This window comes from Molossus molossus, unplaced genomic scaffold, assembly GCF_014108415.1.
Source record: "Molossus molossus isolate mMolMol1 unplaced genomic scaffold, mMolMol1.p scaffold_m16_p_4, whole genome shotgun sequence".
Taxonomy (NCBI): Eukaryota; Metazoa; Chordata; class Mammalia; order Chiroptera; family Molossidae; genus Molossus; species Molossus molossus.
In genome coordinates, this window is record NW_023425377.1 from 39,481,222 (window position 1) to 39,503,004 (window position 21,783).

The 21,783-nt window shown below is 40.6% G+C and overlaps 2 protein-coding genes across 7 annotated transcripts in view; both read right to left on the reverse strand.

Annotated features, from left to right (window-relative positions):
* Positions 1–7,706, reverse strand: part of CATSPER3 (cation channel sperm associated 3) — a 54,471-nt gene extending 46,765 nt beyond the window's left edge. The window contains exons 1-2 of the mRNA XM_036281884.1: positions 7,581–7,706; positions 5,683–5,836 (exon numbers count right to left, since the gene is read on the reverse strand). Coding sequence (XP_036137777.1) covers positions 5,683–5,836; positions 7,581–7,681 — 255 coding nt within the window. The 5' untranslated portion in view covers positions 7,682–7,706. The remainder of the gene's footprint in view (positions 1–5,682; positions 5,837–7,580) is intronic.
* Positions 7,707–14,469: 6,763 nt separating this feature from the next.
* The window catches only part of PCBD2 (pterin-4 alpha-carbinolamine dehydratase 2), a 96,500-nt gene continuing 89,186 nt past the window's right edge, over positions 14,470–21,783 (reverse strand). For 2 of the 6 annotated variants that reach the window (XM_036281895.1, XM_036281896.1), the window contains 2 exons: positions 16,553–16,633; positions 14,470–15,341 (listed from right to left, as the gene is read on the reverse strand). In XM_036281895.1, coding sequence (XP_036137788.1) covers positions 15,246–15,341; positions 16,553–16,633 — 177 coding nt within the window. In that variant the 3' untranslated portion in view covers positions 14,470–15,245. The remainder of the gene's footprint in view (positions 15,342–16,552; positions 16,634–21,783) is intronic. The other 4 variants (XM_036281898.1, XM_036281894.1, XM_036281897.1 and 1 more) reach the window with 4 other exon arrangements.

Here is a 21,783-nt window from a genome sequence, read left to right on the forward strand (position 1 = left end):
GCTTATCTCCATTTCGCTTAGTTCTTTTCTTGGGGTTTTGTTCTGTTCTTTCATTTGGGACCTGTTTCTTTGTCTCCTCATTTTGGCTGCCTCCCTGTGTTTGTTTCAGTGTATTACTTAATGAGAGGTATGGGGCTCGCTGAGACCAGATGCTGCTCATTTGAAAGAATTTAGGAAAAACCTGAAGCAGGATCCAAGACAGGCCAATCCTATGGTTAAGCAAGTGGCAGCAGCTTGGGTGGGCTTGAAAGTTGGGTGGGGCGGAGTGGGGCCTCAGGGAGTCACTAGGGCGGGGCTACCAGTGTAAGCCAGGTTGCTGGAGTCCCAGATATGGTGACTGTCTGCCGCCCTCGGGAAGGGCTCACCAAAGGAACAAAGGCCTCTTACAGCACATTTGTCCCGGAGAAAGCCCCCTCTCCAGCCCTCGCTCCAGTGCCAAACAGCTCAGTTCTTCCCTGTATGTCTCGGGTGCCCCTCGAGCTGCCTTCCCTCCAAGCTTAGAGGGAGAGAGTCCGATAAGTCCGTGCGCGGGCCCTTTAAGGAGCTGCCTGGGGCTCCAGCCGTGTCAGCTTCCCTGAGCCTCAGTTCCCGCTGGTTTTTTCAGCCAGAAGTGATGGGGATTCTCTTCCTGGCACTGGAACCCTGAGTGGGGCGTCTGGTGTGGGACAGGACTTTTTAAAAAATTTATCTTTTTTTTTTGGTGCGTGCCCCTAGTGGGAACTGAACCCGGGACTCTCTGGTCTGCAGGCTGATGCTCCAACCACTGAGCCAAACTGGCCAGGCTAAAAACATACCTTTATTGTTGAAAGTATTACAGATGTCCCTCCTTTTTTCCCCCATTGACACCCTTCTCCCCACTCCTGCCTCTACCACACTGTTATCTGTGTCCATTGTCCTCCAACTTTGTTCTTCATTTTCAATTTTGTATTGGTCATTCAGGGCCCCTGGCATATCCTTATGAATTTGAGGACCTGATTTTAAATTTCACTTTTTTGAAAAGGCTGTTAAATTTTTGATAGGAATTGGGTTGAATTTGTAGTTCATTTTGGATAGTGTTAAGTCTTAAGTCTTCTAATCCATGTATCTAGGTCTTATTTAATTTATTTCAGCAACATTTTATAATTTTCATTATACACATCTTTCATCTCCTTGAATAAACTTGTTCCTGAGTATTTTATTATTTTGGACGCTATTGTAAATAGACTTTCTTACTTTCCTTTTCAGACTGTTCATTGTTAGTGTACAGAAATATAACTGATTTTTGTTGTTGGTCTTGTATCCTGCAACTTTGCTGAATTTGTTTAATAGCTCTAATAGTTGTGTGTGTGTGTGTGTGTGTGTATTCTTCAAGATTTTCTATATATAAGATCAAATCATCTGCAAATAAAGATAATTTCAGCTTTTCCATTACAATTTACTTATCTTCTATTTCTTGTCCTTGCCTAACTGCTCTGATTAGAACTTCTAGTACATGCGGTATAATGGGGAAAGCAGAGGTTTTTTTGTCTTGTTCCTGATCTTAGGGAAAAAAAATTCCTGTCTTTCACCATGAAGTATGATGTTAGCTATGGAATTTTTCATAAGTATCCATTAGCCAGCTAAAGAATTCTCTTCTAGTTCTTGTTTAACTTGTTTGTTTGTTTGTTTAGTATAGTTCTTTATTGGTTTCTATTTGCATGGAATATCTTTTCATTTTTTCACTTTCAACCTATTTGTATCTTTGGATCAAAAGGTGATGGATTTTTCAGCATCAACTGAGGTAATCATGTAGAGTTTTTTCCTTCATTCTATTGGTACATTACATCGATTTTTTTACATTGAACCTTGCAATCTGGGATAAATCCCACTTGGTCATGGTGTATAATCCTTTTAAGTATGTTGCTGGATGTCCTGGCTGCTGTGGCCCAGTGTTTAGAGCATCAGCCCACTCACCAAAGGGTCTCAAGTTCGATTCACAGTCAAGGACCCATATCTGGGTTGCAAGTTAGATACCGGCCCCATCAGTGTGCGTGTGGGAGGCAACTAATTAATGAGTCTCTCTCACATCAATGCTTCTCTCTCTCTCTCATTCCCTCCCTCCCACTCTCTAAAAAAAAAAAAAAATCAATGGAAAAAATATCCTTGGGTGAGAATTAACAATAACAAAACTAGTATGCTGCTGGATTCAGTTTGTTAGTATCTTGATAAGGATTTTTGCATTTATATTCATAATGGATGTTTATAGTTTTTAAAAATTTTTAGAGAGAAAAAAAGGGAAGGAGGGATAAGGAAGAGAGAAACATATATACGAGAGAGAATTCATCTATTGGCTGCCACTCACACGCACTGGGGATGGAGCCCGCAACCTGGGCATGTGCCCTGACTGGGAACCAAACCAGCGACCTTTCAGTGCTCAGGTGAACCTCAGCCAACTGAGCCACACTGGCCAAGGCAGTGGGTTGCTTTTATGTTTTTTGTTTTTTATTATGTCTTTGGTGTCAGAATAATGCTATTCTCATAAAATTAATTCAGAAATATTCCCTCCTCTTCTATATTTTAGAAGACTTTAAGAAGGATTGGTGTTCATTCTTCTTTAAATGCAAGATAGAATTAACTAGCCAAGAAATCTGGTCCTAGGCATTTCTTTTTCAAAGGTTTTTCATTAGTGACTTAATCTTTTTTACTTATTATAAGTCCATTCCAATATGTCTGTTATCTCTTTCTTCTTGAGTCAATTTGGTAATCGGTTTGTTTCATCTAGGTTATCTAATTTGTACATACAATGGTCCCGGTTGGATTCCTGGTCAGGGCACATGCTGGGGTTGAGGACTTGATCCCCAGCAGTGGGTATGCAGGAGGCAGTTGGTTGATGTTTCTCTCTCACATCAATGTTTCTATCTCTCTCTCCCTTCCTCTCTCTCTAAAAATTCAACAAAAACATATTTTTTTCTCTCTCTCTTTTTTAATCCTCACCCAAGGTTATTTTTCTATTTATCTTCAGATAGAGTGGGAGGGAAGGAGAGAGAGAAACATCGATGTGAGAGGGACACATCAATTGGTTGCCTCTGCATGACCCTGACCAGGGCCTGGGACTAAACTGCAACTGAGGTGCATGCCCTTGACCAGAATCAAATCCATGACTCTTCAGTCTATGGTCTGACACTCTTACCACTGAGCCAAACCAGCCAGGGCTAAAAACATTTTTTTTTTAAATCCTCACCCAAGAACATTTTTCCATTTTTTGTTCAGACAGAGTGGGAGGGAGGGAGGGAGAGAGAGAAACATCGACATGAAAGGGACACACTGATGTGTTTGCCACCCACACGACCCAACCAGGGCCAGGGACAAACCGCAACTGAGGTACAAGCCTTTAGCGGGAACGGAACCTGGGTCTCTCTGGACTGTAGGCCAACGCTCTAACCGATGAGCCAAACTGGCCAGGGCCTAAAAACATTTTTTTTTTAATTTCCAGTTTCCTGCTGTTATTGAGTTTTAGTTTCATCCCATTGTAAGAAAAGATACTTTATATGATTTTAATATTTTTTAATTTATTGAAACTTGTTTTGTGAGCCTGGCCAGTGTGGCTCAGTGGTTCAGCATCGACCCATGTACCAAGAGGTCATAGGTTTGATTCCTGGTCAGGGCTCATGCCCAGGTTGTGGGCTCAGTCCCCAGTGGGGGGAAATCGGGAGGCATGAGGAGGCAGCCAATTGATTTTCTCTCTCATTGATGTTTCTCTTTCTCCTTCTCCCTCTCTGTCTAAAATCAATAAAGAAAAAAATATTTTAGAAAAAAAATAAACTTGTTTTATGGCCTACATATGGTCTATACTGAAGAATTCCCTATATGTACTTGACCTTGAGAGCTTGTTTGGAGGTTCTAGCAGGGGAGCGCAGCTACTCGTATACCCTTGACCGAAGACCGGTCCTCTCCTCTGGGGGAAAGGTCGTCCTCTTCGACCGAGCGCGCAGCTTCGGGAGGGACGAACATGGATCGGTTGAGGGAGGAGGGGGACACCCGCCTAACCAGCCAGATCAGCCGAATCAACCCTGGCGATCAATGGGGTGACAAATGTCGCAGCCAGATCGCCCTCACATCCCCTATATGTACTTGAGAAAAACTTGTATCTTCTTGATAAATTTACCCTTTTCAATATACAATATTCTTCTCTGCCTCTTATAAGAGTTTTTACCTTAATGTCTATTTTGTCTAATGTTAGTATACAGCCAACCCAGCTCTATTGGCTTCTATTTGCATGAAATATTTTTCATTCTTTCATTTTTAACCTATTTATATCTTTGGATCTCAAGTGAATCTCTTGTAGACAACATATATGTGGACTGTTTGATGATCCATTCTGTCTTAATTGCAGAGTTTAATTCATTTATATTTAAGGTAATTACTGATAAGAAAGTATTTCTTCCCTTTTGCTATTTTTGTTCCTCAGTTCCTCCATTATAGCTTTCTCTTATATTTGATTTTTTTTGGGTAGTGTACCATTTCATTCCTTTCTCATTTGTTTTTCTGTATATTTTTATTTTGTTGATGGTTACCCTCAGGATTATAATTAACCTCTCAAATTTATAACAATCTATTTTTAACTAATACAACTTTGGCATCAGCAGTATATAACAATGCTGTCCCTATACAGCTCCATCTGCACCTTTGTTTTTGTTGTCAGAAAATATATCTTTATAACTGTGTGCACATAAACAACCTATAACTGTTGTTTTATGCATTTATATTTTAAACTATGTAGGGGAAAAAAGTTATATACCAAAAATACAATAATACTGCCTTTTATATTCACCTATATAATTACTCTTATCAGCATTCTTTATGTCTTCACATGGCTTAAGTTACTGTCTAGTTTCATTTCTACCTAGAGAACTATCTTTAGCATTTCTTGTAGAACAGGTCTATTAGCAGCAACTCCCTCAGCTTTTGTTTATCTTGGAATGCCTTGATTATTTTCTTCATTTTTAAAGGATAGTTTTGCTGGATATAAAATTCTTTTTTTTTTTTTTTTTTTTTTTTTTTATTAATCCTCACCCGAGGACATTTTCCCATTTTTTTGTTCAGGTGGAGTGGGAGGGAGAGAGAGGAAGAGAGAGAGAGAAACATCGATGTGAAAGGGACACATCGAGTGGTCGCCACCCGCACAACCAACCAGGGCCGGGGACAAACTGCAACTGAGGTATACGTGCCCTTAGCGGGAACCGAACCCGGGTCTCTCTGGACCACGGGCCGATGCTCTAACCGCTGAACCAAACCAGCCAGGGCTGGATATAAAATTCTTAATTGACAATATTTTTCCTTCACTACTTTAAGTATGTCATTTCACTGCCTTCTGTCCTCTAGTTTCTGAGAATTCAGTTACTAATCTCATTGAGGATTCCCTGTATGTAACAAGTTGATTCTTTCTAAGGATACTGTATTAAGTAGTTGTGGCTCTTTGAAAGTATACCTTGTTAACTAGTTTTGATGCAAATGCTACCCGTGGGTTTTGCTTTTGCTTGTTTGCTCTATATTTTTTAAGAGGGGATTCAGAGAAATGAAGAAACCATGTCACCACTGCCACTGCTGCCACCATTTTCCCATATTTTAGAGCATATTTTAAAAGCCCTTAGAATTTTTCTACAGAAAATTTTCTTGAATGCCTTAAAACAGATAAAAAAAAAATGAGTCTTTTTGTCTGCTTACCTGTAAAAGTCTGAACAGGTTGTACCTTGTTTTATAATCAGTCCACAATACCACAAAAAAGGCATTTGTTGAGATGGTACTAATCATAATTATCCTAAAAAGACGACTCATGATGACTCTCTTCACAAATGCCTGACATTGAGTATCTTTCCTCCTGTCAAAAAATTGAATAAGAGGTATGATTACTTCACAACAGAGCTAGATCCCCAAAGAATGCATACCTTTTTGTAGAGACTAGGGTCTCCTCCTTCTGTGGATATAAGTTTATATACTTTAAAATTACAATGAAATACTAAATGACCACTGAAATATGTATGATGATCACTGAGTGGATCTGTCCTCACTCAGTTTCTCAGTTCTTTCTAGACCTCTGAAACGGAATGGTTACCGTGCCTTCTCAAGCAAAACAAAGCATCATCTTCATTTATTCATTTGACAAATTTTTATTGAGTGACTACTACATGCCAGGCATTACTGTGGGCACAGGAGACAAAATGTGAGCAAAACTAAATATCGTCAGTGTAGTAAGGAAAACAAATAATCACCCAGACAAGTGGTTCCAAGTCAATGATGAAAAACTAAATACTCTAAGGAAAAATACAAAGTGGGGGGGGCAAACACAGTCGAATTTATGAAAGAAATACAAATGACAATGAACTTGCCCTAAAATATTCAGCGGCACTACTAATCAGGGGATGGATTAAGTAAAACTATTCTCTTTGCTTATAAAATTAGCAAAGACTTAAATATAATATTTAATGCTGGCAAGAGTGCAGTGTGATGGAGCATTCTCATAAACTGCCAGGGGAATGTAAACTGACACTTTTCTGAAAAGCCTTAGAACTGTTCATATCCTCTGACCCATGGAATCTACCCCAAAAGAATACAGTCTGAAATGCAAACAGTGACTTGGGCCAAGTGTGTTTATCCCAGCATTATTTACAGTAGTAAGAACTTGGAAACAATTTAAAAGTCTAACAAAAAAGACTGGTTAAGTAAATTACAGCATATCCATCTCATGGAATATTATACAGACACTAAAATATGTCTACGTATTTTTCATGATTTAGAAAAATGTTTATGATCCACTGGATAACAAAACACACACAAAAAAGCCCTAGCTGGGTAGCTCAATTGGTTAGAGCATCATCCTGATACACCAAGGTTATGGGTTTAATCCATGGTCAGGTCACATACAAAAATCAAAAGAATCAACCAATGAATGCATAAATAAGTGGAACAACAAGTCGGTCTCTCTCTCTCTCTCTCTCTCTCTCTCTCTAATAAAAAAAAAAAATTAAACAAACAAAAAAAACAAGATTCAAAATTATCTCAACTGTACAAAAAAGGATAGAAAAAAACTTGGCAGGAAACATGTCAAAATGTTGATAGTGTGAGGTTGTAGGTGATTCTTTTTCCTGTTTGTTTATATTTATCTGTGCTTTGTAATTTTTCTCTAAAAGTGTAACTTTCTAGTATATGTAACAAATGAGCACATTCTCCCAACAGTAAAAAAATACAGAATGCAGATACTTTTATAAGTATAAAAACAAGATGTTTAATTTATCTGACTTGAGATAGGGTCAACTACCAAAAAAAAACCTTCAAATTATCTGTCGTTAACAAAAAAGGACAAAATGAAGTCAAACTACTCATTTAGTCAAATAAGAGTGTGACTGAATGTCTGACTTAACCAGTCAGTAGTCATACTAAAGCCAAAGAAGAAGTAATATGTTTGGCTGAGCCTTCTCCAGCCTCGCCAAGGAACCAGGTTATCGAGGGGTGTACCTCTACATGAGAAGTGGACGAGTGCCTGTGGGAAGAGGCCGAGAGCACTGGCACCCTGCCATCCCTGCTACCGCACATTTCTTAACAAGCAATAGAAACAGAATATTTACTGAAATGTCTTGAATCTTGCACAGAGGAACATCGATGCATTATCCAACAGGGAATTAGAAGTGGCTCTTGTGTGGATCGGGAGATATAAGTGTTGAGACATTTTCCAAATTTTCAGTTTTTATTCCTCACTTCTATAATCCAACAGAAAATCTCTGTTTAGGGATTTCCTTGGCGTTTAGATTCCACAGACTGCAGAGAAGGGTTCACTAGGAGAATCCCTGCTTTATGAGGTCATTCTTGGGCATTCCAGTATGTTATTAGTCCGCAGGCCCCTGGAGGGGCTAGCTCCCCAGCCAATCTATCCACAGATCCTCTCTTCCCAAGGAGACTGGGCACCTCAGTTCAGCCAAAGGGCAACTAGTAATTGAGATGCTCCGGGCTAAAATTGGGAGCCACCAGAGATAGGCCAGATGAAAACCCCTTTTTCTTCACAAAGTGCCCTCATCTGACAGACAAAGGCTCTTTTTTTTTTTTTACGTTATTCATTCAAGAAATATTTATTGATATGTGCGCTATGGGAGATACAAAGATGTCTCGGACACAGATCCTGCCCATCAGGAGCTTACAGTCTAGCAGGGGAGACAGAACACAAACATGGGGTCGATCATAGTCAGAACTGTTTCAGTAAGATGAATCTAGCATGGGGATATAAAGTAGGCTGGGGTAAGAGGACGTCAAGGAAGCCGAGAGGCCACTAAAATTATCCAGGTGAGGAGAAAAGATGTGAAGGACTGTTGAGGTAGAACTGACAGGACTTAGCTGGACACTGGATGTGGGGGGTAAGAAAAAGGGAAGCAGATAACTTAGACCTGGGGCATGGGTGATGACATGAACTGAAAGAACCCCTCCATTTTTCAAAAGATACAGGTGGCTCAGAGAACTGATTGTTAGTCCAGAGTCCCAGATGGGCTTGTAGGGTGGCATGGAGCCCCTTTAGGGGCGCACTAGTCTGCCCTGGGCTCACTGCGGGGAGCCAGAGCTGTGAAAGGTCAGGATATGGGAGAAAAGGGGAGGAGCCACATTTTATACGCTGACTCGGTTGCTTCCATGTAGCTCAGTTTTCATACCTAGGTTTCCTTTATTTTCCTGGAACTGTCTTAATGCCCACTTCTATCAGGGCCTGTAGTCTAAGGACGTTAACTTGTGCTCCCCTCAGGGATGGGTTTACTACTAGCTGTCAGGAAGCTATTGGGTATCCTAATGTGTTAATAGCTGAAACTCAGCTGTAATTTTCTCCTAAATCTGTCAGCATTTTACATTCTGTACATTGTGGGGCTTTTCCACCTTGTATTGACAAAGGCTCTTAATAATATGTTACAATAAGTTAATCCTAGAAGAGAGTAAAGCAAAGTTCTCTGGGGTTCTAAGAGCAAGGGCGCACCAGCACTGGAAGCACCTGGAAGGGCAAGGAAAGGTTTTGATGGGTTTGGAGCTAGAACATAAGAAACAGAAGGCTACCTGGGGGCATGGACTGTACACAGATGAACCACCTAGAGTGTAAATGATGAGTACATGGTGCGGAGGCATTTTAGGTACAAGAGCAATAGAATTTTTTGTTCTGTTCAATTCTTGGAATTAATATATTCTCCTTCTCCTTGCCTCTTTGGGGTTTTTTTTGTTTTATTTTTAACCTCACCCAGGACATTTTTGCATTTATCTTCAGATAGAGCGGGAGGGGAAAAGGGAAGAGAGAGAAACATCGATGTGAGAGAGAAACATCAAATGGTTGCCACCCACACAAGACCCCAACCGGGACCGGGAACAAACTACAGCCAAGGTACGTGCCCTTAGCAGAAATCAAACCCAGGACTCTCCGGTCTGTGAGCCAACGCTCTAACCACTGAACCAAACCAGCCAGGGCGCCTCTTTGGTTTTTAAGGCAAATCAAGACAGCCCTGTGTTGTACTAAATCTTTAGTGGCTAAATTGGCCAAATTCCTGGCCCTGGCCCGTTTGGCTCAGCAGTTAGAGCATCAGCCTGTGGTCCAGAGAGACCCGGGTTCAGTTCCCACTAAGGACATGTACCTTGGTTGCAGTTTGTCCCCGGCCCTGGTTGGGTTGTGTGGGTGGCAGCCACTCGATGTGTCCCTTTCACTTCGATGTTTCTCTCTCTCTCTCTCTCTCTCTCTCTCTCTCTCTCTCTCTCCCTCCCTCCCACTCTATCTGAACAAAAAATGGAAATATGTCCTTGGGTGAGGATAAAAAATAAATAAATAAATCGGTCAAATTCCTGGAAACCTAAGTTCTTGAGCCACGAAAAAAGGAGGTGACCACACACCACCTTCGCTGTCCCAGATGTTCTAAAACAAGTGTATATGACCATTCCTTGTAGGAAAATACTCTTTAAACAACCAAGACTAAACTAAACCAGGAAATAACATCTTATTTATTCAATTTCTCCATTTAAAATTATCAACAGTTAAGCTTTAAGAACTCTTTGAGCCCTGGCCGGTTTGGCTCGGCGGTTAGAGCATCGGCCTGCGGTCCAGAGAGGCCCAGGTTTGGTTCCCACTAAGGGCACGTACCTTGGTTGCAGTTTGTCCCTGGCCCAGGATGGGTCATGCGGGAGGCAGCCACTCGATGTGTCTCTTTCATGTTGATGTTTCTCTCTCTGTGTCTTCCTCTCTTTCCCTCCCACTCTATCTGAACAAAAAAAAAAATGGAAAAATGTCCTCAGGTGAGGATAAAAAAAAAAAAAGAATTACTTTGAGCCCTGGCCAGTTTGGCTCAGCAATTAGAGTGTCAGCCTGCACACCAAAGAGTCTCAGGTTCAGTTCCAGTCAGGGGCATGTGCCTCGGTTGCCATTTGGTCACCAGCCCTAGTCAGGGCTGGGTGGGGGGCAACCAATCAATGTGTCTCTTTCACATTGGTGTTTCTCTCTCTCCCTCTCCCTTCCCCTCTAAAATCAATAAAAACGTATTAAAAAAAAAAGAATCACTTTGATTAATGTCCCCAACATTCAAACTTCAGTCTCATCATCTCAGTCTACATTCTCTCCCTCAGGGTTCAGCTCCTCCTATACCTCCTTTGGTCATACGCCCCCTTAAGCCTTCTAGGCTCCTGTCCAGCATCCCCACAACGGCCTCCTGGAGCAGCTGCTCTGAAAGAGCCCGAATCAGTTGTTTCCACCTGCCTCAATACATCAATGTGCCAAATCCCCTTGCAGGCCCTCTGTACGTGTGTGCTCTATGAATATACAAAAGAATGGCCAGGGATCCTTATGCTCATTCAAGTAGCTGAGTGTAGTGAAATTTCATCTCCAGGGACCCCAATTGTATACCTCTATGCCTTTCCTCTTTCGGTACCAAACAATGCGTTGGGGGAGAAATGGAGAAGAGGATAAGGAAAGAATTCTTCACGATGCTTGGAGGCATGAGGAAAGATGGCCAGCTGAGCCCTGGCCGGTTTGGCTCAGCGGTTAGAGTGTCCACCTGCGGTCCGGAGAGACCCGGGTTCGGTTCCCGCTAAGGGCATGTACCTCGGTTGCAGTTTGTCCCTGGCCCTGGTTGGTCGTGCGGGTGGCAGCCACTCGATGTGTCCCTTTCACATCGATGTTTCCCTCTCTCTCTCTTCCTCTCTCTCCCTCCCACACTGTCTGTACAAAAATGGAAAAATGTCCTCGGATGAGGATTAAAAAAAAAAAGGACATTGTGTGGTCGAATGAAAATTTGCCCTGGCCGGTTTGGCTCAGCAGTTAGAGCGTTGGCCTGTGGTCCGGAGAGACCCGGGTTCGGTTCCCGCTAAGGGCGCGTACCTTGGTTGCAGTTTGTCCCCAGCCCTGGTTGGGTCGTGTGGGTGGCAACCACTCGATGTGTCGCTTTCACATCGATGTTTCTCTCTCTCTCTCTCTCTCACTCTCACTCTATCTGAACAAAATATCGAAAAATGTCCTCGGGTGAGGATATAAAATAAAAAATAAAAATTTGGAAAGATGGCCAGCTGAGAGTAGCAGAGAGAGCCCAGAAGTTCTCAGTACACTGCTTCAGCACAGCCAACCACAGCTAAATGCGGCTTCTGAAATCACTGATGATGGCATCTCGTTTGGAAATGGAACTCCAGCTGGTCAGTGGAATCAGAAGTGACGAGCTTATCAGAGTCTACTGAAATCATCCAGATCTTCTCATGGAAATGTGGGCCTCCTGGGATGAGAAGCCAAAGGGGCGCTTCTCCTGCCCTTCAGCAACAGCTCGCACTCTGCTCGACGTGGGCACTACCTCCGCTGCACACAGCAGGGGAAGTCCGCAGTCAGCGGACATGGCAACTTAGTGACTCAAGTCTTCTGGCCAGAGTCATTGCTTTACTAGTCCCAAGTAACCGGCATTGAAACACAAAGCTCACAGATGATAGCCAAACCCTGTTAAAGCTCTTGCTGTTTGGAAGGAAATTTTACAAAACTGAAAGTTACAGAGCTTAACTAGTTTATTTTTGAATGCTAAATTAGACAGTATAAAGACAGCTTCATAACAATACTAGTCGTCCAATACTTCAATATACTAATAAAGGTTTGTGTTCAAAAATATACATGCTGCTGCTTTTTGTCCAGAGCAAAAATGTAAAAATCATGCCCAGTCTATATATCAAAAGATTTCCTAAATTGCCCTGGTCAGTTTGGCTCAGCAGTTAGCGCGTCCACCTGAGGTCCGGAGAGACCCGGGTTCGGTTCCCACTAAGGGCATGTACCTCGGTTGCAGTTTGTCCCCGGCCCTGGTTGGTCGTGCGGGTGGCAGCCACTCGATGTGTCCCTTTCACGTCGATGTTTCCCTCTCTCTCTCTTCCTCTCTCTCCCTCCCACTCTGTCTGTACAAAAAATGGAAAAATGTCCTCGGATGAGGATTAAAAAAAAAAAAAAAAGATTTCCTAAATCTTCTCAATGTCAGAAAATAATCATTATGAAAAGAACGTTCATTAACTTCATTTTAGAAAAGGACACTTGTCAAATGTGCTTGCCTGGTTTGTTATCTATGGAGGTCACTCAAGGGGTCATGTCTATTTAACTCTTCTCTACTCCAGCGATCATTTAGAAAGAGAACGGAGGAAAAATTAAACTTACCACATCAGAGACACCAGTGCCATCACACAAAGATTTGGAACACAGGGGAAGATGGGGGCCCCCAACCTTGCCAACGTCTCTTTTAAGTTCAAATGTCAGTTACTTGAAGCAAGTCTGAGGTCTCATTTTCATTCTACTGGAATTTACCACAACGAGTATTTCCATAGTCAGTATGGGAACTTTGATTCTCTATAGTCAAGTTTCTGAGTTCCAGCAGATGCAACACTGTTAACAGGAACCTTATGTCAAACCCCCATGTAGATGCTAATTAGAGGCTACATTCTCAGGTCTTCACCATTATGAGGATATGGCAATTATGAGCCATATCCTGCTTTCTCTAGTGTGTTATATGTGGTATATGTTAACAGCCAACAGTTTAGCATCTCAGACTTAAGAGGGGGAAAGGTTTCCATTCAGGGTACAGTGAAACAAATTATACCATAAGGAAACAAACAAACAAATCCAGAAGGTAGAATATTCTACAGGAACCCTGACCCAGTTTTTGCAATAAGTCAATGACATGGGAAAGGGGGAAGGGAGAAAGAAGAGGGGAGCTTGCTTGCTTTAGATTGAAAGATTAAAAAGACACAACAACCAGATGTAATGGGTAGACTTCATATGGATCCTGATTAGAACAAAATTACTGTCCAAACACATTCTTGACCTTCAGGGCAATTGATTTTGCCCAAGTATTAGATGACACCAAGAAATCATGGTTTATTTTGTTAGGTATAATAATGGCATTCTGGTTTATCCAAGAAAATGACCATATTTTCTAGAGATGTTTACTGAAGGGTGTAGGGATAAAATGAAATGCTACCAGGGATTTGCTTTTATTATTTAAAAAAATTTTTTATTATTATTATTATTTTTTTACATTTATCTTCAGATAGAGTGGGAGGGAGAAAGGGGAGAAGAGAGAAACATTGATGCAAGAGAGACACACTGAGTGGTTGCCACCCACATGACCCCAACCGGGGCCAGGGACAAACTGCAACTGAGGCATGTGCCCTTAGCGGGAACTGAACCCAGGACTCTCTGGTCCTCAGGCCAATGCTCTAACCACTGAGCCAAACAGGCAAGGGCTGGGATTTGCTTTTAAATGCTTTTAACAAAGAAGAAGAAAATGAGGGATTATATGAAGTAAGTGGGGCTAAATCTAGGTAATTGCTAAATCTAGATGATCAGTAATACATAAGGGATTCAACGTACTCTTCATTCTTTTAAAATAGTTTCATATGTAAAAATTCATGTAAAAAAATGAAGTACTGAACTAAAACTATTTGGTAATAAAACAAAGTCCCTCAAAATCTATAAGAGTTTATAAAAACCCACAGCTTTGCCTTTTCCTTTAAAAGAATTCTAGAAGCAGAGGTTCTAGCACCCAGGCTCTGGATCTCCTGGCAGCCACAGAGTGTGGGTGGCCTTCTCCCTCTTCCCTCTTTGCACACTCCATACCCACAGGGCAAACTGACTGTACCTGCCTCTCCAGGCCAACAGAACCAGCCAGGAACTAGCTCCAGTAGGTTTGGCCTCTTTGTCATGTTACCATAGGGCTTCTCAGATTGGAGGCTGGCATGGAGTTGGGAGGGGAAGGTTTGCTCGTTATAATGCAGAGTGAATTTTCTGGCCTCCGAAGCGAGGTGGGTTACAGAAGTGATCCCTATTAAATCCAACCACGATAATGCTCCAGGGATTCACATGTGTGTCTTGGATAAATATATATGCATACATTCTTTTAATCTACATTCTAAGCTCATTAATAAGTACATTCCTCATTTCCTTCAAAGAATGCTATTAGTACAATTTTAAATAATAGATAACTTTATATTCCATTTTACTCCTGTTAGTGACACACAGAGTAAACAGAGCTCATTACTGGATAATACCCAAGTAGCTCCTAGCTCAATGGCTAAAGACCTTCAGTTCAAAGGTCACAACAAGCAAGTGATCAAAAAAATGACCCTTGGATCCTCCTTAACTCAGTAATTCAAATAAGGACCTGGCAAGTTGGTCCTTTATGACTGTGAATCCTTATGTTGTCCCACCTTGCTGGAAGCCATAGACAAAACACTTGTCCTCTCCCTTCAACTATCTGCCTAAAAGAAAGAAAGAAACACAAGATAGCGCACCCAATTTTGTGACATTATAATCCAATTAACTAATTAAGTAATAACAGCAGCTAAAGTCCAAATCAACATTAGCTTCATAAGAATTGTTATAGATGGTTATAACCCTTTACCTACAGTTTATCATTCTTTGTCTACCTTATAACTATTCTCCAACACAATGCACTTGTAAAGTCACCATAACCGCTTGAATTGCTGGGTTATAAAACATGTGAATGCTCCTCCAACCCAATCTCTGGTCTCTAAAAATGCTATTTCTCTTTTTCAATACTGTATTATTAATATAATTACCTAGGCTGGTTTGCCTTTTATATGACCTTAGATATAATGAAGAATACCTCAGGCTCAATGTAAATCATTTTGTATTTAAGCACTGATTTTACAAAATATGGTATAAATTTAAACTTAATTTGTTCATGTAAATCACCCTCAAAATACATTGCACCTAAGATGTAAATAAGATTTTACATGCATTTTGAAAGAAATCACATAGAAGCAGCTGCTTTTTCAATAAACTTGGCCAATTTCACGTCTCTTTTGGTCAGCTGACCACAGTCATGCGAGGTGAGAGTTATCTGGACCTAAGAAAGAGAGAAGCAGTTTTTAAAACCCTGAACTGTGATTCATAGTATTCTCTTTTGGTGGTTCAGAAATCAATCTATTATCCGATGTTCATATTTAAGAACTGGGTAGATTAAATGATTTAGAAAACATGAATAAACACAGCATTTCCAAAACCCAGTAAACTTCAGGGGCACAGTCCGACTCAGGCTGGGCCCAGCAGCTGCCCCGGGATAAAAAGGGTCTCTCATATGAACAGCAATTCAACTGCCAGAATCTCAAATCTTGTCTCTTGAAAAAAAAAAAAAAAGAGAGAGAGAGACTGAGATTCCATTTGAACTCTCATTACTTTAATTATACCCACTATTTTCAGGCCACTGAGAAAAACTAAGCTATCAAATGTAGTATCTTAGCAACGTTAAAAAAACCCATTTCCAAATTAGGAAAGTGAGGTGGGGGTGGGTGGAAGAATAGTCTCTTGCTTCTTGACAAATAATTAAAAGGCAAAGGCAAAATTATGGGCAAGGAGAAGCAACTGTGAAAGAAAAGTATATCCTGGTACCTGCATGTTCTGTTTATCCAAAAAATTACATAAATATCATTAAATTTTCTCTTTATTCAAAGAGGACTTTCAAAGAGAAAAAAAAGAGCCCCCACAGAAATCTAGATAAATTCTGAATGGTACAGCCATAAAGGCAAGGACACTCTTGACGGGGACTGATTCTTCTCACTGTGCCCTCTTAAAACTACTCGATGAAATTGTTTCAGTCTGCTCCTTGTCTTAAGTAAGAAGGTCAGTTCCCCCCAAGGATATAGCATTTATTAAATAGTTATTATTTAAACACAGTTCTTGAGCAAATTTATCTCAATTAGATAAATAAGGCCACTATCTTTCTTATTTGCTTCCATTTTCTTCAATGGTTTACCTTAAGAGGGTTCAAAATTTTATCTGCATGGCTGATATTCAAATTTAATTCAGGAGCCAAAATGACCCAACTTTCATATTAGTTTAATAGAAGACAAACATGAAAATAAAAGGCTTGGTCACTGTTCTCTTGAGAGGATATGAAATTTTGTTACTAAATTGAAATAATACACAGGGATGCTGAGGAAAACAATAGAGAATACTTTCCTAAGCCCAATGACACTTAGCTGCACAGGATGACAAGGTAGAAAGAGGTTTCCCAAACTCTATAATTAAGGTGATCCCAAAATAAGGCAATTTCATTACCTTGTTGTATGCATTGAACCATTCCGGGTGATGATTCATCTTCTCTGCTTGTAGAGCAACTCGGGACATAAAGCCAAATGCCTGTATAGATGAAGTTGAAAGTGATTACTGACTCTGCCCTCTGCCCTGGACCTGAGAGAGACCCCAGAGCAATCCAATGAGATAAAGACAAGCTAGGATCCTTAGGGAAGCCTGAAGAAACCAAATATGAAAGGGACTGCTCTCTGCAGAGCTCGGGTAACGGTGTAGCAGGACCATGACCTGCTGCTCGATGGTGAAAACAATCAGGCTCAAATAAACAAAGCAGGAAATTGGTCTCACCCAGTGACCTGTCTGGACTGTTTAATTGTCCTCAGGACTAGACGCTCCAAAATAGCCCGGGAATAATTTCCCTTCAATCCAGTGCCCTGGACTCACTACCCAGCCCCAAATCTTGGGAGCCACTTTCCTTGCAGCACTGCCCTTCTGTTTTTAGTGACGGGGTTGTTAACTAAGGCATCCACCACAGGGCAATGGAAGGATGTCTTCTGAGTGTGTCTTAAGCCACACTGGCAGAAATGAACAACTTCCCTACACCATCTCTCAGGCAAGACAGGAGGGGATGAAAGACTATTTTTATTGACAGCCAGAGTGAAACAAAAGAATGGCTTGCCCGTTCAGGGTCTTTTTGCCACTGCCCAGCATTGGCGGTTCAAGGAGAAAGCACCCCACCTCAAGGTGGAGGGCCGCAGACCCAGCCACAGGTGTAAGTGTGGACCTGGAGGGCTCTGTCTTCACACTACAGGGAAAGTGCAAATCTAATTTTAAAAAGCAGAAGGCAAACTTGTCCTAAGAGGAAAAGAACGTTTCTTTTCCTGCTTTCAGATTTTTATGAGGGTAACTACAAACAATAGGAGAGTCTGTCTCTATTGTACCCAGAAGGCAGAAATACTTGGTAAGACGCTAAGGTAAGGTCCCATTAATCACAAAGTTACAGTGGAATTCACAAGGCAGTCCCCGTTACAGCCACAGAAATAAATATTTAACTCCACTACCCCATCCCAAAAAAAATCTGATCTTAGTTGCGCTGTTTTTGGATCACCAAATGACACAAGAGCGCATTTCCATGTTAAAAGTGAGAAATATGGAAGATATTATTTTAAGTAATTTTATGTAGTTCATAATGGTTCCTATCCCAGAACCCACTTTATTTATTCAGGATAAATTTTCATTTTGACATTTAACGCCTAAAGGTTTTTTGTTAGGAAAAGGAAGGAAATTCAAGTACAATCCATTTAACCTTGTATGGAATTATCAGTGGGAAAGCAACACTCACTCTTCTACCCCTTATTTTATACAGTTCCCCGCCCCCAAACCCACAGTTTCACTTTCCATGGTTTCAGTTACCAGTGGTCAACCACGGCCTGAAAATATTACATGGAAAATTCCAGAAGTACACAATTCATACATTTTAAATTGTGCACTGTTCTCAGTAGTGTGATGAAATCTCACACCGTCCCACTCCATCCCGCCCAGGACATGAATTATCCCTTTGTCCAGCATATCCACACTGTGTATACTACCTGCCCACTAGTCACTTAGTAGCTTGTCTCGGTCATCGGATCGGTTATCAAAGGGAAAGAGGCAACAGTCACATAACTTCTATTATAGTATATTGTTATAATTGTTCTATTTTATTATTAGTTATTGTTGTTAATCTAATACTATGCCTAATTTATAAAATAAACTTTATCAGAGGTACGTATGTATAGGAAAAACATAGGATACATAGGGGTCAGTGCTATCTACAGTTTCAGGCGTCCACTGGAGTCCTGGAATGTCGTGTCCACAGATGAGGGGGAATACTATAATCCGATTCTCTAAGCTACGTGAGAGGAAGGGACAAGTCAAATGTGAAAGTCTGTTTTAATTATTCAAACGCAGAGTTAAGCTGTGTTAAATGATGTATAATGATAATTCTTATTGTTTATCTATAATGTCTTATTCTTGTTTAGCTTTAGAAGACTTACAAGACTACTCACCACCTCTGAGAGACAGTAATACAGTACTCGTTAAGGGCACGTGCTTTTGAGCCAGAAAATCCTGGATTTAAATCCCAACTCAACTATTTAACTCCCACATAATCTAACTGAGCCTCAGTTTTCTCATCAGTAAAATGGGGATAATAAAAAGCTCTTATAATCGTTTTTTTTAATGTATCTTTATTGTTGAAAGTAGTAACAGATGCCCCTCCCTTTGTTCCCCTTTAGTGACATCCCCCACTTCACCGCATTGTTGTCTGTGCCCATGGGTTATACATATATGCATATAAGTCCTTTGGTTTCTCTCTTCCCGCTTCCCCCACCTCCCTTCTCTCTGAGGTTAGTCAGTCTGTTCCCTACTTCCATGTCTCTGGGTCTATTTTGTTCGACAGCTTATTGTGCTTGTTATATTCTACAAATAAGTGGGATCATGTGATACGTGTCTTTCTCTGACTGGATTATTTCCCTTAGCATAGTATTCTCCAGGTCCCTCCATGTCGTCTCAAAGAGTGAGATCTCTCTTTCTTACAGCTGCGTAGTATTCCATTGTGTACATGTACCACAGCTTTTTTATCCAATCTTCTACTTCATGTAATCATTCTAATAAAAAATGAAATAGGGACTATAAAAGCACTTGACACAGCACGAGGCACAGAATAAAAGGTCACTGATGGCATGTACTGCTACCACTACCGCTTCTGGCCAAACTTTACAAAATGTAATGATAGGTGACAAGCCCTGAGAATCTAAGATTCCACTGACTATCTCCCAGAAAAACAGCCCTTACCTTTTCCCATGTGCCAGGACTAGAGACTGACACACATACACCTGACAAATAGATAACCTGCTGTGGGTAACACTATGATACACACTTCCTGGGGAAAACGGCTTAATAATAACAAGAAGTAAGGTGGGCACAGTCAGTCACAGCCCAAGTTCTTGAGCCCTGTGGCCACAGTTTATAACCATGTTATCCTAAAAGGTCCACAGTGATACTTAGAATCCCTTGCCATTTCCCAAGAGCCAAGTGGATCAAATGGATGATTTGGACATACTCAGAAGTGCTCCTCAAATCTTGGACTAGAAGTATGCACCCAGCCTGGTTGGTGTGGCTCAAAGGATTGAGCGTCACCCCATGAACTGAGAGGTCCCAGTTTGATTCCCAGTCAGGGCACATGCCCAGGTTGTGGGCTCGATCCCCAGTGGGGGGCGTGCAGGAGGCAGCCGACCGATGTTTCTCTCTCACATCAATGTTTCTCTCTCTCTCCCTTTCTTTCTCTTAAAAAAAGTCAATTAAAAACATATTATAAAAAAACAAACCAGCCCTGGCCGGTTTGGCTCAGTGGTTGGAGCGTCGGCCTGCGGTCCAGAGAGGCCCGGGTTCGGTTCCTGCCTAGGGCATGTACCTCGGTTGCAGTTTGTCCCCAGCCTGGTTGGGTCGTGCGGGTGGCAACCACTCGATATGTCCCTTTGACATCAATGTTTCTCTCTCTCTCTCTCCCTCCCACTCTATCTGAACAAAAAATGGAAAAATGTCCTCAGGTGAGGATTAAAAAAAAAAAACACAGAGCACTCACATTCTAAGAGGTATGTTGCTCAAAAAAAAAAAATGCATCTACCATATCCATGTACAGTGTAAAAAAAGGGGGCATATCCAAAGACCCTCTAAATTTGTATTTTCCTCAGCTTTATACATTTCCCTCAACAGCCACCTAATATTTGCATTTAATAAAATATCATGAAACCTAATAAACCATTTACACAAGATTTACTCCTAATTCTTGCTTAGGAAAAGAATATACAACCTACTCTGAAAATAAGGAGGCAATTCCATAACCTTTCTTCCATATAACAAAACCAAATAATCTCCAAAATATTATTTTTAAATTCACAAATTAAAAACATGCATAACAATACACATTCAAATTAAAGTAAAATAATTTCTGCAAAAAAAGTTGTATGAGTGGATAGAAAAGGAGAAAAGCAAAACCTCAAAGGGGAATTCTGATAATCTGAAACATAATAAAGAAGGAGTATGACTCAACAGTAAAACTTAGCAGATGGTGAAGAGCATCTGTCCCTTCTTTCTAAGATTTTTTTTTTTTTTACAGTTCGAGCTACTTGTTACCAGGAGGCCCTGAACTAGCTAAAAGTGCAGGCTTTCTAAAACCATTCCATGTAGATCTAATGACTATGTTGTCCACCTGAAACGAATATAATATTGTGTATGAACCATAATCAAAAAATTAAAAATTATTTTTAAAAGGAAGCTGGAAACAGCCCAAGGCAGAAGAGACACCACTAACTACCCAGTAAGCAGTTTAGAGGACAGAACTGAGAAAATGGGCAACATAAAGTAGAAATTAACAACAGTTTATCAGAATTAGAAAATAATAAATATAACAAACAAAGTAAATCTAATACATAGATAATTATCAATAAAAGAACAACAACAAAACAGAAAACTTAGAAATGTAATTCAATAATATTTTCCAGAAATAAGATATTTGAATCTATAGATGGTAAGAATTCAACCATGTCTATACAACCACTGGGAAAAAAATCATTTAAAGAAAAAGTAAGATCAATTCACCTATAAAGATGAAAAGAATCTGATTGACTTCAACTTTCCACACAGCAACATTCAAAATAGAAGTCAGAGGAGCAATATTTATCAAGAATTTAGGAAATGAAAATGCAAAAAAATGCTATACCTAAATTAAACTGTTGTCCAAAATTAATGCAAGAGACATAATATTTTTTTAACCCTCATCCAAAGACATTTTTGCATTGATTTTTTTCAGATAGAGTGGGAGGGAGAGAGAAAAAGAGAGAGAAACATCAATGTGAGAGAGACACATTGATTGGTTGGTTGCCTCCTGCACAACCCTGACTGGGGCCAGGGATCAAACCTGCAACCAACTGAGGCACCTGCCCTTGACTGGACTCGAACCTTCAACTCATCAGTCCATAGGCCGACATTCTGACTGCCAAGCCAAATCAGCCAGGGTGAAACAAAGTTTTTAATGCAATAATTCAGGGAATAATTCCCATCATTCTTCTTGAGGAAACTTTTATTTAAAAGGGTAAAATATAAATAATTAATATATGAATAGAGAAACCATACCAAAGGTATTGGCAGTGGTTAATAAATTCACTCAGCTCTAGAAATACATTTAAAACAATTCTGGGGAGACTTCCGGTCAAGAT